Here is a 16665-nt window from a genome sequence, read left to right on the forward strand (position 1 = left end):
GGGTGATTTTAAATGAAGTTTCTCTTTTTAACTCTTGCTGCTAATTTTTGTTGGAAATATACAGAAATTATGTTAGGGGAAAGAGTGAAACTATCAATAGTTTTGCCCCAAAAGGGGGGGGAGGGGAGAAGGTCATTGAAACATTATTTTAAAATGCACAAAAGAAAAACAAAGGGAGTTCAGAAAAAGATGCAGACAAGCAAGACATCTTGGAAATATTGAATTTATTATATCCTCTCTACAAAAATCAAGCTGTATAGTAGAAATTCATGGTTTCTCATACAATCTCATTTTCTGTTCCACTTGATATGTTCTCTCTTTTTGGTTTTTATGAAATTCAGAAAAAATTAATTTCATATTTCAAATTCCTTCTTAAAGAACCATTGGTGTCAGGGTAACTGAGTTGGGGCAAAAGGGAAGCATACTGGCAAAGGCTTGAGCTACAGTAGCAAGTAATGGTACATTGCTCATCCCCATCACATACACACATATGAGAGTTAAATCCTGGAACCCGGAGAGTTGTGAGTCTTGGCAGGAGAGAATACCACCCACTCTGGCAATCCCAGACCTGCAGCTTGAGAGTAGATTGGGTAAGGTAGTCCACTCAAAGAAGAAAAACTTCGGGGTAGCATCATTTAGGGTACAGCTATATTTATTCGTAGAGTCCTTCCCCCAAAACGACCCCACACACACAAGCAACCCAGAAAATTCTTCTGTGTACCAGAGAGGAAAGATGCAGCATTAACCTGAAGCACAAGTTGATCAGAGTGGGCTTCCTGTGGAGAAAGCCTGAAAAAAAAACAACCTAAATGGATCTCCAAAGTACTGTGGAGTGGTTCTCAGACTTTTTGGTCTTAAAAATTCTTGAATACCCCCAAATAGCTTTTGTTTGTGTTTATTTACATCAGTATCTATCATTAGAAATGTAAACATTATGGAAAATAGTTTTGACCTCATGGACTCCTTAAAAGGATCTTGGGGATCCTTGAGGGTCTCCAGATCACATTTTGAGAACCAGTGGCCTAACACAAGAAAAGGGCACTGCAGGAGCAGCTTCTCAAATGCACAACTGTTCAGCAAGAGGGCTATGAACGGGCATGCGCCAGCTTTCTTGCAGCCAGGGCTGTAACTGGACAGCTGTGGCATGGAAGGACTTCTAGTGTTGCTCACAAGCTCCCCCTTGTGGTTAGACTCACATCAAGCCTAAATCTTGTTTTTCTTCAACCAAACTCTAATAATCTTCTACCTTCTGGAAGTCACTCAAACTCTATGGATTTTTGCCTCTATAATCAAGGGAAAGGGCTCTGGCTAGAAAGATGTGAGAGTACCTAAACCAGAGAAAACTCTGAATAAAGAGAAATGATAGGAACCCTCCAGAGGACCCTTCTCACTTCCTCTTCTCCATCCTCAATTCAGACAGAAAACTCTCTTGGGTTAGAGGGGGCTCTCAGAGAACTTTCCCAAAGGAGATTAAAGTGGCAAATCTTCAATTCTGAGGCCTCATGGACAGGAAGGAAAGGAAAGCCTCCTCCTTAACTTTCCCAGACTCTGCAGGAATGATCCCATTCTTTGTCTCTCTCTCTAGAATAAGGATGGGGGTAAAATTAGGGGAGAAAAGTATCAGAGGTGTCAGAATGGGCTCACATCAAGATGGGGCAGGTTCCCTAATCACCCTGCATCAAGAGGAGCAAGGACATGGAGCATCTCCAGAATCTCCCAACTTGTGGGTCAGAGAGTACAAGTAGCTGTAGCTTCTATCAGGAGGAACTGGAGAAATATATCCCACAGCAGGGAAAACCCAGCAATAAATGAAATGGGATTTGAAATGGAGTTTCCTGGAGAACTTTGTCCCTAAATGGGACAGTATTTGGTCCTTGGGTAGTAATAGTCGTAGTGATGGTGGGTTGAAGGGGGAAAAGTGACCCACAATCTTGCTTAACACAAGAGACCTTCCCCAAATCCTCCAGCGCCAACCACTCCCAGATACCCTAAGAGAGATGACTGCCATCAGAGACCTTATATATTCACACAGAGAGGGGACAAAGAGTAGAATGGTAGCAGAGAGAAAAAGCATTGTTAGTTAGCTACCTTTTAACTCTAGTTTTTTAATTTTAATAAATCTTATAAATATAATGCTTGAGATATTGAAAATTAATTTTAATTCTCACAGCATATTGTTGTGGGAATGGTTACTCAAAAGCTAGAGGCATCAGGGAAAGTGAAGTCTGTGGAGTGTGTTCACAAAACCCAGGAATGTCAAAGTGCATAGGATTAGGGGCCAGACATGAAATCTTCTCTTTCTTGTCCTCTCTTCCTCAAGGCACTTCCCATGTTAGGTCATCACATCCCACAACTCTTTTTCACTCAGGATTCCTGACCCCTCTCCTACTAGGTGGGGGCAGCCCCACCAATACCACTGTCCTATTCCTACTAGGCGGCAGGTAGGTGACAGTGGATAGATAGGAAGATTTATCTTCCTGAGTTCAAATCTGACCTCAGATGCTTACTAGCTCTGTGACCCTGGGCTAATCACTTTACCCTGTTTGCTTCAGTTCCTCATCTGTAAAACAAGCTGGAGAAGGAAATGGCTGAACCACTCCAGTAAGAAAATCCCAAATGGGGTCATAAAGAGTTGGATATGATTCAAATGGCTAAATGATAATAATAATTCCCACTAGGCAGTGCCACTATTTATTCCATGGTTTTATAGATATTTGTCTGTGTCCACTTCTAACACAGGAGGCATAACTCTGTGTTGGGCCCAGGAAGGTGACTGCTCAACACCCTCCCCTTTACTTCTACTGATAAAGATGCTAAGAAGACTTTTCTTCCCCTTGACTCAGTCTTCTCATATGCCCAGTAGAGGAAGAAGTGATCTGTCCCCTCCTTACAGTCTCCTCACATTTTTAGCTGAGTGGGGACAAGTGACAGCATTGAGATCTGCTGGGGAGGGAGGGAGGAGAGGCAAGTGCTAAGGGAAGGCAATGCTAGACTGAACCTGCTTTCATGGAGGAACAGAGGCAAGTTGGTATAGTAGAAAACATGCTGGGCATGGAATCAGCGTCCCTAGTTTCAAACCATGGATTTATTCCCTATTGGGTGTCAAGTCGCTTAGTGTGATCTATTTCTTATCTTTAAAATGAAAGGATTGGATTATATGATCTGCAATTTTCTAAATATATGATTGCATAATACTGACTTATTTTATTGCGTCGGCATCTGAAATTCTATTGTTAGAGTCTTTTGAGTATTCAAATTCTTTTTCATATAAAAAAACATTTATTTTTATAAAAACTCTTACCTTGTCTTAGACTCAATACTGTGTATTGGTTCTAAGGCAGAAGAGTGGGAAGGGCTAGGCAATGGGGGTCAAATGACTTGTCCAGGGTCACAAAGCTGGGATGTTTCAGAGGCCAGATTTGAAACCAGGACCTCCAGTCTGTAAAAAATAGACTCGAATACAGGACTACAATCCCCATGAGCCTTTGCTCCACTTCCCCAGAATGCCTTGTAATCTCACCTGGGCCGAGATCGAGAAGATATTTAGGTTGATTTAAAGGCTTTTGAGGGGAGCTTTTGGTCTTTTTGGACTTCCGTTTTGGAGCAGGCGGGCTCTTGCGTGATGTGAGGTTATTTTGTCTAGGCCTCTGGCCTAGGCACATGTTTCTTACTTGTATATTTTTTAATCTTTAACCTTTAATAAACCTCTAAAAAATATAATACTCCTTGCAGAGAGAAACTAATTTCTACCTGCCTCAGTCTCCCCATCTCCCCTAAATTTTAATCTTTACAAGTCCCTGGGCCTGGCTGTCAATCCACTGAGTCATCCAATTTCCCCCTTATATACTTATTTCCCTGGGAGGTCTACTTTCTTATCAGCTAGCTCTTCAAATGGGAATTAGTTAGCAATAAACTAGATATGATCCAGCTGGAGAAAAATGGAGGAAGGGGGAAGGAAATGAGACCTAGATGGAAAGAGGAGAGCAGAGATCGGGAGTCAGGAGACCTGAATTCTAACCCCAGTCCTGCCACTAGCTCATTGCTCAAGTGAAGGGTTAGGGCATAAATGCCTTCCCTAACCACTATTCTTGCTCAGAGTACTTGAGGCATATGGAATGGGAGGAGTGAGCAGTCACCCCTACCCATCACCTCTGTTCCCCCTTTCCCACAGATATCCTTTCTAAACCCACCTCAGGTTCCAATGGAAGATTTGTCCAGGAGTCCCTTTCCCACAAGGAGCTCCTTTTCCTAACTCATACAAACCAGGGCTATCCTGAGAGCAGCCTGACCCCAAAGAGGGTAGATCAAGCTTCTTTCTATGGTTCATTCTGGCCTTAGTCTTTCTAAGCAAAGTTTAGGTATGGCTCATGCCTATGGTCTTCCCACAAGATTAAGTGTTCTTTCTGGAAATGTACTCTACCTATGGAAAGCTCCTCCCAGAGAGACTATGAATATTATTCTTGTATGTAGCAATATGTTAGGAATGTAGGCTGGGTTTCCAACCACTCCTGGGACATTTTCTATGAAATTCTCCTAATTTGTGGAAAGAATGTTCATGTGACAGTCCATGCTTGCATAAGAGGAGGAAGAGTTAACTTGAAAGCTTTGCGGAGGAGAAACATTCTTCATGTTTTCTTTGATGGTCATGGTTCTAGCATCTTTTCAAGACAGACTCCAGAGATGAGAAAGAAAAAAATGATCATGCAGACATGTAGTAAAAGTCAGTTCCTTGACATATCCCTGATTTTCAGCTAGCTTCCCTATAGATTTTGGGGAATTTGTCTTGCATGAGATTGGGATCCCTCTTGGATGGCAGAGATCCCATCTCACTTCCACATAAACACTCATGTATTAGCTGGTCTATTCTAAACTGTAAAACTTCTCTATATTCTCTATACTCCTTACTTGGAGAATAAGTTTACTAACTATTCACTGTTTGTGATGATCCTTTGGGGAACTATCCTTGAGGGGAATGGGCCATGTTGATGAGTGTACAAACTAAATCCTACCCTCCCACCACCCTCTCTCCTTAAGAGAGAGTAGCTAAGAAAGAGGTTTGAAGTTCTGGACTAATACCATTTCTAAACTAGCAATATTTGGGATGGGGAAGATAAATAAAATTGTAGTCTAGGATTATGCATAGAGTGATCTGTCTTGGGTCCTCTTCTTCCATCAAGGCAAAATTCAGTTTCCCTTGGAAGAGGATAGGCAAGATTCCAGAGATCTCTCAATGCTTCCCTGGAACTGCCTGTCTACACATTTGGACAACCAAGTGGATATATATAATCAACATGAACTGCCTGAAGATGGAAGTTCCTGGGTTCATATCTGGCTTTAGATACTTCCTAGCTGTGTGACCCTGAGCAAGTCAAGAGAGAGAAAGAGAGAGAGAAAGAGAGAGAGAAAGAGAGAAAGAGAGAAAGAGAGAAAGAAAGAAAGAAAGAAAGAAAGAAAGAAAGAAAGAAAGAAAGAAAGAAAGAAAGAAAGAAAGAAAGAAAGAAAGAAAGAAAGAAAGAAAGAAAGAAAGAAAGAAAGAAAGAAAGAAAGAAAGAAAGAAAGAAAGAAAGAAAGAAAGAAAGAAAGAAAGAAAGAAAGGAAGGAAGAAAGGAAGAAAGGAAGAAAGGAAGAAAGAAAGAAGAAAATGGAAGGAAGGAAGGAGGGAGGGAAGGGAAGGGAAGGGAAAGGAAGGGAAGGGAAGGGAAGGGAAGGGAAGGGAAGGGAAGGGAAGGGAAGGGAAGGGAAGGGAAGGGAAGGGAAGGGAAGGGAAGGGAAGGGAAGGGAAGGGAAGGGAAGGGAAGGGAAGGGAAGGGAAGGGAAGGGAAGGGAAGGGAAGGGAAGGGAAGGGAAGGGAAGGGAAGGGATCTTTGGAGATTGTCACACACCAGAGCTGACCAGACCCATTGGAAACTTGAGGTTCAGAATTAGAACAATTTAGATTAGTCCTCTCAGTTTATCCAGCAGAAAAGGGGTTTACTAAGCCGTAATAGGGGGAGGACATTCAGAGCAGGGGGGTGTTCATTGAGATAGTTGATTTAGTTAAGCATTTCTTTCCTGTGCTGGGTCCACATGGTCCAGTACTGAACAGTCCAGGTCTGACCAGTAGAGTTGGATACCTTAGGTTCTGGAATGAAAAGAAATGAGATGCTCATAGTTTATTTACTTGTTAACAAAAGGAAGTTTACTTAGCCTATATAGGAGAAGGACATTCAGAGCACAGAAGGACTTTCAATAAGGATAAAGGTGATTCAGTTGAACTCACCTTTCCTGTGTAGGTCATGGTGCTTATCTGAAGCCTGAGGAATTAGCCTAGAGGGTCTGTTTGTTTACTCGTTTGACAAGGAAATTATGTTACCCGTCAGAGTTTTAGTATCCTCTGAGTATCCTGCTTTATGACATAAATACTGTGGGAGAACTGTTTAAGCTGTCAGTTCTTAAACAAATGAAGTGTTTAGGTTAGTTGTGATGAGACTGTGAGAAGGCCAAAAGAGAATTTAGCCATTTTTGTCAAGACTGTTTTGTTGTAAGAGAACCTGAAGAGGCTTTGTGAAAGGACTGTCAACCTTTTTTTTTAAATTATTCAAAGATATTTCATTTTCCCAATTACATGTCTTTAATATACATTTTTAGAAATTATAAGATTCAAATTGTCTACCTCCCTCCTTTCCTTTCCCCCTCGCGGAGAAGATTAGCAATTTGAGCTGGGTTTTTAGTGTATTATCATGCGAAACATACTTTCATATTAGTCATGATTGTAAAAGAATGCTCACATAAAACCTAACCCCCCCAAATAAAACCATAGATAAATAAACTAATGTGGAAAAATAGTATGCTTTGATCTGCGTTGTGACTCCAACAGTTTTTTTTTCCTCTGGAGGTGGATAGTATTCTCTGTCATAAGTCCTTTAGAACTTTCCTGGATCATTATATTGCTAAGAGTAGCTAAGTCTTTCACAGTTGATCGATCATCTTACAATATTGTCGCTACAGTGTACAATGAACTCCTGGTTCTGCTTATTTCACTGCATCGATTCATGTAGATATCTCCAACTTTTTCTGAAATCATCCTGCTCATCATTTCTCATGATACACTAATATTCCATCATCAATAAATACCACAATTTGTTCAGCCATTCCCCAATTAATTAATAATTAATTCTTTCAATTTCTAATTCTTTGCCCCCCGTAAAAAGAGCTGCTTTTTATTTTTTTGTACAAGTAGCTCCTTCCCCCCCTTTTTTTTTAACCTCTTTGGTATACAGATCCAATAGTAGTATTCAGGATCAAAGAGTAGGAACAGTTTTATAGTCCTTTGGGCATAGTTCCAAATTGTCCTTCAGAATTGTTGGATCAGTTCACAACTCCACCAACAACACATTAGTGTCTCAATTTAACCACATTCTCTCCAACATCTATCACTTTCCTTTACTGTTGTATTGGCCAATCTGATAGGTGTGAGGTGGTACCCCAGAGTTGTCTTGATTTGCATTTCTCTAATCAAGAGTGATTTAGAACACTTTTTCATATGATTATTGATAGCTTTGATTTCTTTATCTGAAAATTGCTTATTCATAACTGACCATTTTTTGTCAATTGACAAATGATTTGCATTATTATAAATTTGACTTCTTTCTCTATAAATTTGAGAAATTAGATCTTTATCAGAAAAATTTGCAATAAAATCTTTTCCCAGTATGTTATTTCCCTTCTAATCTTGGTTACATTGGTTTTGTTTGTTCAAAAGCTTTTTAAATTAATGTAATCAAAATGATTCATTTTATATCTTATGCTTTCTCTTGTTTAGTTATAAATTCTTCCCTTTTTCATAGATCTGCCAGGTAAACTATTCTGTGTCCCCCTAATTTACTTACTATATCTAATTCTTATACCCATTTTGACCTTATCTTGGTATAGGGTATAAGATATTGATCTATTCTTAATTTCTGCCATACTCTTTTCCAGTTTTTCCAGCAGTTTTTGTCAAATAGTGAATTTTTATCCCCAAAGCTGGAATCTTTGGTTTATCAAACACTAGATTACTGAGGTCATAACCCTAATCTTTTCCATTGATCCACCACTGTATTTTTTTTTAAGTCCTTACCTTCCATCTTAGAATTAATAATACAATGTTCCAAGGCAGAAAAGTGGTAAGGGCTAGGCAATGGGAGTTAAGTGACTTGCCCAGAGTCACACAGCTAGTAAGTGTCTAAGGCCAGATTTGAACCCAAGACCTCCCATCTCTAGGCTTGGATTTCAATCCACTGAGCCACCTAACTGCCCTAACTCTTATTTTTTAAGAGATAGTCTTGACAAGAATTTCTCAGGGTCCTAAATTACTATCTTTGTGTTTTCTTTCTAGAATCAAAGAGGAGTCATGGGCAGCATTGGCGAGAGAATGCTATTTCATGTACCTTTTGAAGAGTGAAGAAGTGACTGAGGCTTTGGATTTTGTTCTGCCAATGCATTGTTAATATTTATTCATGTCTTTGTATTAATATTTGCTACTATAATAAGTAATGTGAGTAGTAACTTCGATTTTATTTAAGCCTAGGGCACCAGGAGGTTGGAGACAGAGAGTAAAGATCAAAAAAATAATAGTAATTAAAATATATATTAAAAAAGGTTATCAACTTGTGTTGGAGTGAGAATAGAGTTAATTTACAATTATTGTCTCCATTTTCTCTCCTCTGTTATCTGGTTTCCAATATCTCCATTCAACTGAAGTTGCTCTCCAAAGTCATCAAAGATCTTGCCCAACCTAATAGCTTTTCCTTAATCTTCATCCTTCTTGACCTGCCTGCAACCTTTAATACTGTTGAACTGAATTCAAATCTAGCCTCAGACACTTATTAATTGTATGATCCAGGACCTATCTGCCTCACTTTCCTCAACTATAAAATAAGGATAATAACAGTATCTACCTCTCAGGGTGGTTGTGAGAATCAAGCAAAATGACTTTTGTCTGTTGTATGGCATAATACTTGGTACACAGTAGGTACTTGATAGATGCTTGTTTCTTTCCTTCCCTCTTTCTTTGATCACCTTCTTCTCTTAGATACTTTCCTGAATACCTCTCTTCTCTCAAGTTTTCATTAAATTACTCTCCTTTGTTGGTTCTTTATCCAGGTCACCCCTACTAACTGGGGGTGTCCCCCAAGGCTCTGGCCTAGATTGTAAACCTTAAAATTTCTTAGACTTGTGAATGTTGGAAATTTCACCATTGGGAAATTTCATACTTGAAAAAAATTCCTACTGATAGTAAGAACTCTATTGGAATGTGAAACTTCTTGGCATGGGAGGATCCTTCTCCTCCCTACTTAAGACTACTTTGGGACAGAAACCTTTTGCTAAACAATGGAAAGGGCTTTGACCTATGCTTAAGCATAGAACAGGAAGTTCTTTGAGTCATGATTGATTTTAGAATTGATACAATAGAGATACTTGGAATGACAGAACCAGGTCTTAGAAACTACAATCTCCCCCCTACTCAGAGTAACAGGATTTAGGAAGGGCTGCAGCAAAGATCAAGATTTAATTATTTGAGAATATGACCTTCAACAGACATGTGCAAAGGGGGCAGACCTCTGGGCGGTCCTGAGTTAAGCTAGAGCCACCATTGGCACAGGGGAGAGATCGACAGTGATTGGTAGATGTGAGAACTAAGGGGAGGGAACTCAGATTGTGGGCTTAAAGATAGCGGGGTCTGAGGACTGGGGGAGGTTTTGTTCTGAGAGGTTTTGCTCTGAGTTTTTTTCTCTGAAGGAGGTCTGAGAGGAGAGAGGTGCTGGAGGGAGAGCTGCTGGAGAGGTCTTGAAGGAGACTGTGGAAGGAGAACTCAGGAGGAGTCAGGAGGAGAATTCTCTGAAGACATTTCTTGAAAGAAGGCTCTCTTGAAGGTGGAGCCTGAGGTTAGCATGAGAAGCCTTACCTAGAGAGATCTTGGGTGAGTGATAAAACCAACTGACTGATTTATCTCTTAGGACTGAGGTCTAGGCCTTATTGGCTTGAGACCTTTCATTCTTATTCCTTTCTTACTTTCTCTCTTTTTCTATTGATTAATCAGTGTATTATAAATTAAATTTCTCTATAAAACCCAGTTGGCTTGGGCATATTCATAAATTGGGAATATATTTCCTGGTGACCATCTTATATTTATATAAACCCAAGACATGGTAGAAAACATATTTTAGTGGTCATAATTGATATATATATATTTCCCTTGCTCCCAAACATTTTAATTATCACAGTTTATGGCTCCCACTCTCTTATCTACAACTATTTAATGCTCAAAACTATTTTAAATCTAACAAATCCTCTTCTTCTATACCATTTTCCTTGATATTATCAGTTCCCAATCATCATCTCTAGGTAGATGATTGCTGGAACTGTATATAGCCCGAATTTCTTTCCTAAGCTCCAATCTCACATTACCAACCAACTCTAGGCCATATGAAATTGGACATACTTAAACATAACAGCTTAAATTCTGAAACAGAATTCAGTCTCTTTCTACCCAAACTCTCCTCTCTTCCAAACTTTGCTTAACTCCCAGTTATCCAGGCTCAAAATCGGTGTCAGACTTTCTACTCTTCTCTCCATATATCCAATCTGTTGCCAGGTCTTGGTTTTGTTTTTTTATTTGTTCGTTGTTACCTTCACATCTCTATTATATGTTCCCTTCTCTTTACTTAGATAGCCAGCACTCTGGTTCAGGTCCTTATCACCTGCCTAGACTTTTGCAATAACATTCTGATTGGTCTGCATGGCTTTTGTCTCTCCACACTCGTCCATCATTCATTCAGCTGCCAATGATTTTCCTAAAGGGCAAGTTTGACCATGGCAACTGCAACCTCCCCTGCCATATTCAGGAAACTTCAGTGACTTCCTATTATCTCCAGGAGTAAATATGAAGTGTTCTTTTTTGGCATTTAAAACCTCAGCCTGGCCCCTTCCCACCTTTCTTACACTGGGCTCCCTCCTACATGCTTTATGATCCAACATTAACCTTCTTTCCTTGCACAGACAATCCATCTCCTGGATTCTATGCCTTTTCACTGGATGTTCCCCTACCTGGAATACTTTCTTCTGGCTTCTTCCTCCTGCCTTGCCTGAGTTCCTCCTAAAATACAGGTCTGTTCATATCAACCTCTTTCCTCAATTCAATAAACTCCAGTAGCTTCCTGTTGCCTGTAGGAACATATACAGAATGTTCTGTTTGGCATTTGAAGCCCTTTATAACCTAGGCCTCTCCTACCTTTCCAGTCATCTTATATTTTACTTCCTAACACTGGCCTCCTAGCTGTTCTGTGAACAAGACGGTCCAATTCTTGGCTCCGAGCATTTTCTCTGGCTGTCTCCCAGGCCTGGATCACTTTCCTTCCTCCTCTCAGACTACTGACCTCTCTAATTTCTTTTAAGTCCCAACTAAAATCCCACTTTCCCCAGGAATCCTAATCCCTTCAAAATCCCTTTAGTTATTTCTATCTTATCCTGCTTTGTAATATATGTTGTCTTTTCCACTTGATTGTAAACTCCTCCAGTCTTTTGTCTCTTTTTGTATCCCCAGCACTTAGCACAGTGCCTGGCACATGGTAGGCACTTAACAAATGTTTAATGAATTGAATTGAAATTGAATTACAGTCTCAGCTCGAATCCTATCTGCTGCAAGAAGCTTTTCCTGTCTGCATATATCTTGTGGGGAGCAACTTGACAGCTCAATATATATAGCACAGTGGGCCTGGAGTCAGGAAGGCATCTTCCCAAGTCCTTATCTAGTGTCAGACACTTACTAGCTCTGTGATCCTGGGTAAGTCATTTAACCCTGTTTACCTCAGTTTCCTTACCTGTCAAATTTGAGAAGGAAATGACAAATAACTCCAGTATCTTTGCCCCCAAAACCCCAAAGGGGGCCACAAAGAGTTGGATATAGCTGAAATGATGGAATAAGAAGTATATATATAATATATATATTATATGCAAATAGATGTTTACATATTCCCCCATTAGACTGTAAGCTCCTCAAGGCCTGGGACTGTATTGTGCCTGATCATGTTAGTGAGGAGCTAAATAAGCACTGACTGCCCTTTACATGCTTGAGGACAGCCATCATTTTCAAACTATTTAAGTCTTCTCCAAGTTAACATACATTGTTCCTTTCACCATTCTTCCTGTGGCAGAGTTTTGATTTCCCACGCAATATTTGTCACCAGCCTCTGGTATATTCCAATTCATCATGATGGCTCCTAAAATATGGTCTTATTAAGGGAGGTAGATCCCAGGACCTGACAGAGATTTGAAAATGCCTACTAGGGAGAAGCCTGACAAAACTCCATCTTAATCTCTTTGCCTGGGGAAAATGGCCTCCAGAGCTCTCTCAGAGATATTATCCAGAGAAATAAGGCTTGCATACTTTCCAGAAGAGCTATCTTCTTCCCCTGCCACCCACCTCTCACACCTCTTGAAGCAGCAATGTTTTTGATTTAATCCAACAAAGGGGATCCCTTTGCACTAATCACTGACAGCTGCCTTTCAGTTTTGAAGACATTATTGCAGTATGATGGTTATGCAAAGATAAAACAAAGCAGGTTTTTTTTTTTAAGTTTAGTCTTTTTTTCATAGTTTTTCACATTCTTTTTTAAAAATCATTTTTGAGTTCAAAATTCCCTCCCTTCCTCCCCATTTTAAGAAAAACATTTATAAGTATACAGTCATCCAAAACTTATTTCCATGTTTCCCACATTGCAGAAGAGAACACAGACCAAAAAAACCCAATCCCGAAACAAAAAGCAAAAAAACCAAAGGACATGAAGGACATCTATTTCAATCTGCATTCAGCATCAGTCGATTCTAAGATGTATAGCATTTTTCAGCTTAAGTCCTTTGGAATTATCTTGGATCACTGTATTGCTGAGTCATTCATAGCTGATCATTGTTTGACAAGAAGCAAAGCAGCTTGGACAGGACTAGCATCCTGAAAAGCTCTGTCCTTGCAGAATCCAACATTCAACCCAACCCTTCCCTCATGGAGTGAATGTGTGTGTGTATCTCAATGTCTTAAGTCCAGGTTCCAGGGAGATGGCTCCTATCTGTGTAGCTAAGGAGAGTACAGTAACCTGGCAGTGTCCCTATTACCTGTGTTGGAGCTCAGCTAATTATTGAGAATGACAACTATTGAGGAGAGCTACCCCATATTAGACTAGGCTTATGTGTCTGAGTCTCAGCCTGACTCTCACTTACTCAAAAATCCTGGTATTTCCACAATCAGACTTCTAGGTTGTTTGTGCAATAATTCAATCAATCAATTAGTCAATCAAGAAGCTCTTGTTAAGATCCACTATACTCCAGGTATTGTGTTGGGTAAGGGGGATACAAAGATAAAAATGTAAGAGTTTCTGCCTTCATGGACCTTACAATCTTATATGGAGAAACAATACAGAATAGATACAAAATCACTTCACAGGAGGGAAGGCTACTGGAGGAGGGAAGGCTATACTGCATATAGATGGCAGCATTTGAGGTGAGCCTTAAGGGAAACTAGAAATTTGAGGCAGTGGTGAGGAAAGAGTTCATTCCAAGGATGGTACAGTCAGTATAAAGGCATATGAGAGAGAGAGTGCTATGTATGAGAAAGAGTAAGGTAACCACTTTAGCTCCACCATCATGTGCAAGAATGAGATTGATGTATATAATAAGGTTGGAAAGGTAAGTTGGGATTATTTTGAAAAGGACTTTAAATGCCAAACAGAAAATTTTATGTTTTTTTCTCCCTGTTGTGTTAACTTTTGGTAGTATTTGTTATAGGGATATTGGGAGATGGGATTAGATGGGATTAACTGGATTACTTTGGGCCAGTATCAAGGTTTTTCCACTGTGGGTAAAAGGGCCTAACGACAGCCTGGTTCAGGTAGAGCCTGGTCTAGGACCAGTACACGGATAACCGAAGTCACAGCAAATGGGAAGTGTATTTTATTTCCAAAGGGAAAGAGGTTAAGAGGGAAAGGGGGAAATCCCTGACACTAATTTTACTAGCTAAATACCCCAAAATATACAGCCTTCTCACAAAGGATCTTCAGAGAGTTGTTTTCCTGCTCTTATCTCCCTGTCCTAGCTAAGCTGTAAAACCTAGTACCTGCACTAAAATCCTCTCTTGGTTGTTACTAGAGATGCTGGTCTATAACAGATCAGGAAGGGATCCAGGGAAAAGGTCCCAAGTCCAGATGGACTCAGACCTCTCCTTACTGACAGCTTGATGTTGATATAGGATAGTGACAGGCTCTCAAGATATTCTTCCAGGAAACACAGCACAAGAACAACAATGCAGACAGCAATAAGGATAGGGACAAACCTTCAGGACTCGGCATCTACACAGACTCCCCTCAATAATCTCGGAGTTTTCAGCTTAACTCCTTCCCTGCAGCATTCCAGAATCTTTGCCTGCTGGTCTCATGCCTCTGTCCTCTGCAAACCTGCATTTTCCTACTAAATTTACCTCTTCCTTATAACAGTCCCCCCCGCCTTTGCACAAAGTCAAAATAGTGTTGAAAACATTGGCAATTGTGCACCAATAAACTTGAATTCCCACCTATCAAAATAATAAACAGCCTACACTCACTTATCTTATACTAACACTACTTTACTCTGGGGATTTAAACAAAGGAAAGGAACAGGAATATATAATAAGCAGTTACAATGATCAAAATACAAAGCAAACATATGCAAAAGCACAACAAGCAAGGAAAAACATTAAAAAATAGAAATATAACCATAAAACATCATGCAAAACAATATGGACATAAAAATATTATACTTATAAACTAATACAGAAAAGAATCCTATCAAAACTACTGCAATATATAATAGAAAACAGAAAACAGAAAAATTACAATAAACACAACATAGCATAAGCTTTTACAAAAAAGTCAAACCAATCCATCAAAACTTACTTATGCAAAATACATTCAAACTAGATGAAAATTCAAAACAATCTTACTCTAAATTATACCTTATTATTACACAAAACTGAAACTGCGACATAAAACTGTGCATTGAACTATCCTGTCTAAAGAACTTAATCAATATAAAATATTAACTACCTACATAATTTTACATATATACATATAATACACACATAAAATATACATGTTACTATACACAGATACATATGCACATACATTATATATCCACACATATTTTATATATACATGCATATACATATATAATTTTCAACCCTGTGATACACATTATTTACATGTATTTAGATTTCTATTTATATGTATGACATGCAGTATGTTTTGTGTAATATGTTGCAATGTAATTCACTACCCTACCTTAACCAGTCAATCCTAAACTCTAATCTAAATGTATCCCTATATGCATCCCGATATCATCAAAATAAAACATCTGAAATCAGATATCTTAATGAGCTCACATGAAAACTAGCCTATCTAAAATCTAAAGAATATCCACTTATCTACATGGACATTCATATATAACTAAATCTTATAACTAGTAGTGAATCAATGTATCCTAACCATGTTTGTGTTTATTTGTATGTTTATGCTGCATGTAAAAATATTTACCAAAACTTCAGATCCTTCATCTTCTCATATTGCCTGATGAAATCTCTTCTTCTCTGTTGAATGCATTCTAATATGAAAATATGTTATTTGACACAAAAAATCTCACAAACAGTTGTCCATGAATCAACTTAACTTCTTTAATTAATAATCTTCTTTAAAGTCTCTATCTGCTTGTCAGCTGCAAATCATCCACTTTCTGCACAATCTCCTCTTTTGTCTCTAGATTGTCCTCTTTCACAGGAATCATCCTCTCCTTACTGAATATTTTGATTGCAAACTCAATTTGACTGATGTAACACTCAGCTTTTTACTTCATAGCTATTCACCAACTCTTTTTTCTTCATCTCCTGCAATTTCTCCTTCTTCTACCTCCACTATTTCCATACTGTCATCATCAATTCTATGAGCTAATTTTACATGAGAACAGTGGAACCCAGAATCTCTTCCTAATACTTTCACTGATGAAGGTGAAATTAACACAATACAATCAGGACCAACCCAACTTTCTTGTGTAGCCAATGTTTTGGCAAAATTTTTCACATATACCAGATCACCTGGTTGAAAATCATTAAGAGAATAATCCAGTGGACCAGATTGGATCAAAACTCCCATATCATGCAATTCTCTAAGTTGCTATAAAGCAACTAAATATGAAGTAATTTGACAAACTCTCCCCAAGAGAGATGTATAAATAGCCTTACAAGCTTTACCCTGCAAAGGAGAATGACCAAATAGCATTTCATAAGATGATACATGCAAATCTGCTCTAGGTCTTATACACAGGAAAAACAAAGCTATGGGAAGGATATCTGGCCATTTTAGATGAGTTTCAGCACAAATCTTCCCCACCATAATCTTGAGTTCCCTGTTCAAACATTCCACCTAACCTAAACTTTGTGGATGATAAGGAACATGAAATTTAGGTGTTATTCCCAGATTCTTATAAACTCTTTTCAAAATATCTTGAGTAAAATGAGACCCTCTGCTTGAGTCTATGGTAATTGGAACACCAAATATAGGAACAATTTCCCTAAGCAACACTTTTGCCACAAAACCAGCTGTATTTGTAGTAGATGGAAATGCTTCAGGC

The 16665-nt window shown here is 39.0% G+C and overlaps 1 protein-coding gene across 1 annotated transcript in view; it reads right to left on the reverse strand.

The window, feature by feature from the left end:
- Positions 1 to 6277, reverse strand: part of LOC103104304 (mucin-2-like) — a 70489-nt gene extending 64212 nt beyond the window's left edge. The window contains exon 1 of the mRNA XM_007483275.3: positions 6260 to 6277. Coding sequence (XP_007483337.2) covers positions 6260 to 6277 — 18 coding nt within the window. The remainder of the gene's footprint in view (positions 1 to 6259) is intronic.
- Between the last annotated feature and the right edge of the window lie 10388 nt (positions 6278 to 16665).

Source organism: Monodelphis domestica, chromosome 2 (genome assembly GCF_027887165.1).
Source record: "Monodelphis domestica isolate mMonDom1 chromosome 2, mMonDom1.pri, whole genome shotgun sequence".
Classification (NCBI taxonomy): Eukaryota; Metazoa; Chordata; class Mammalia; order Didelphimorphia; family Didelphidae; genus Monodelphis; species Monodelphis domestica.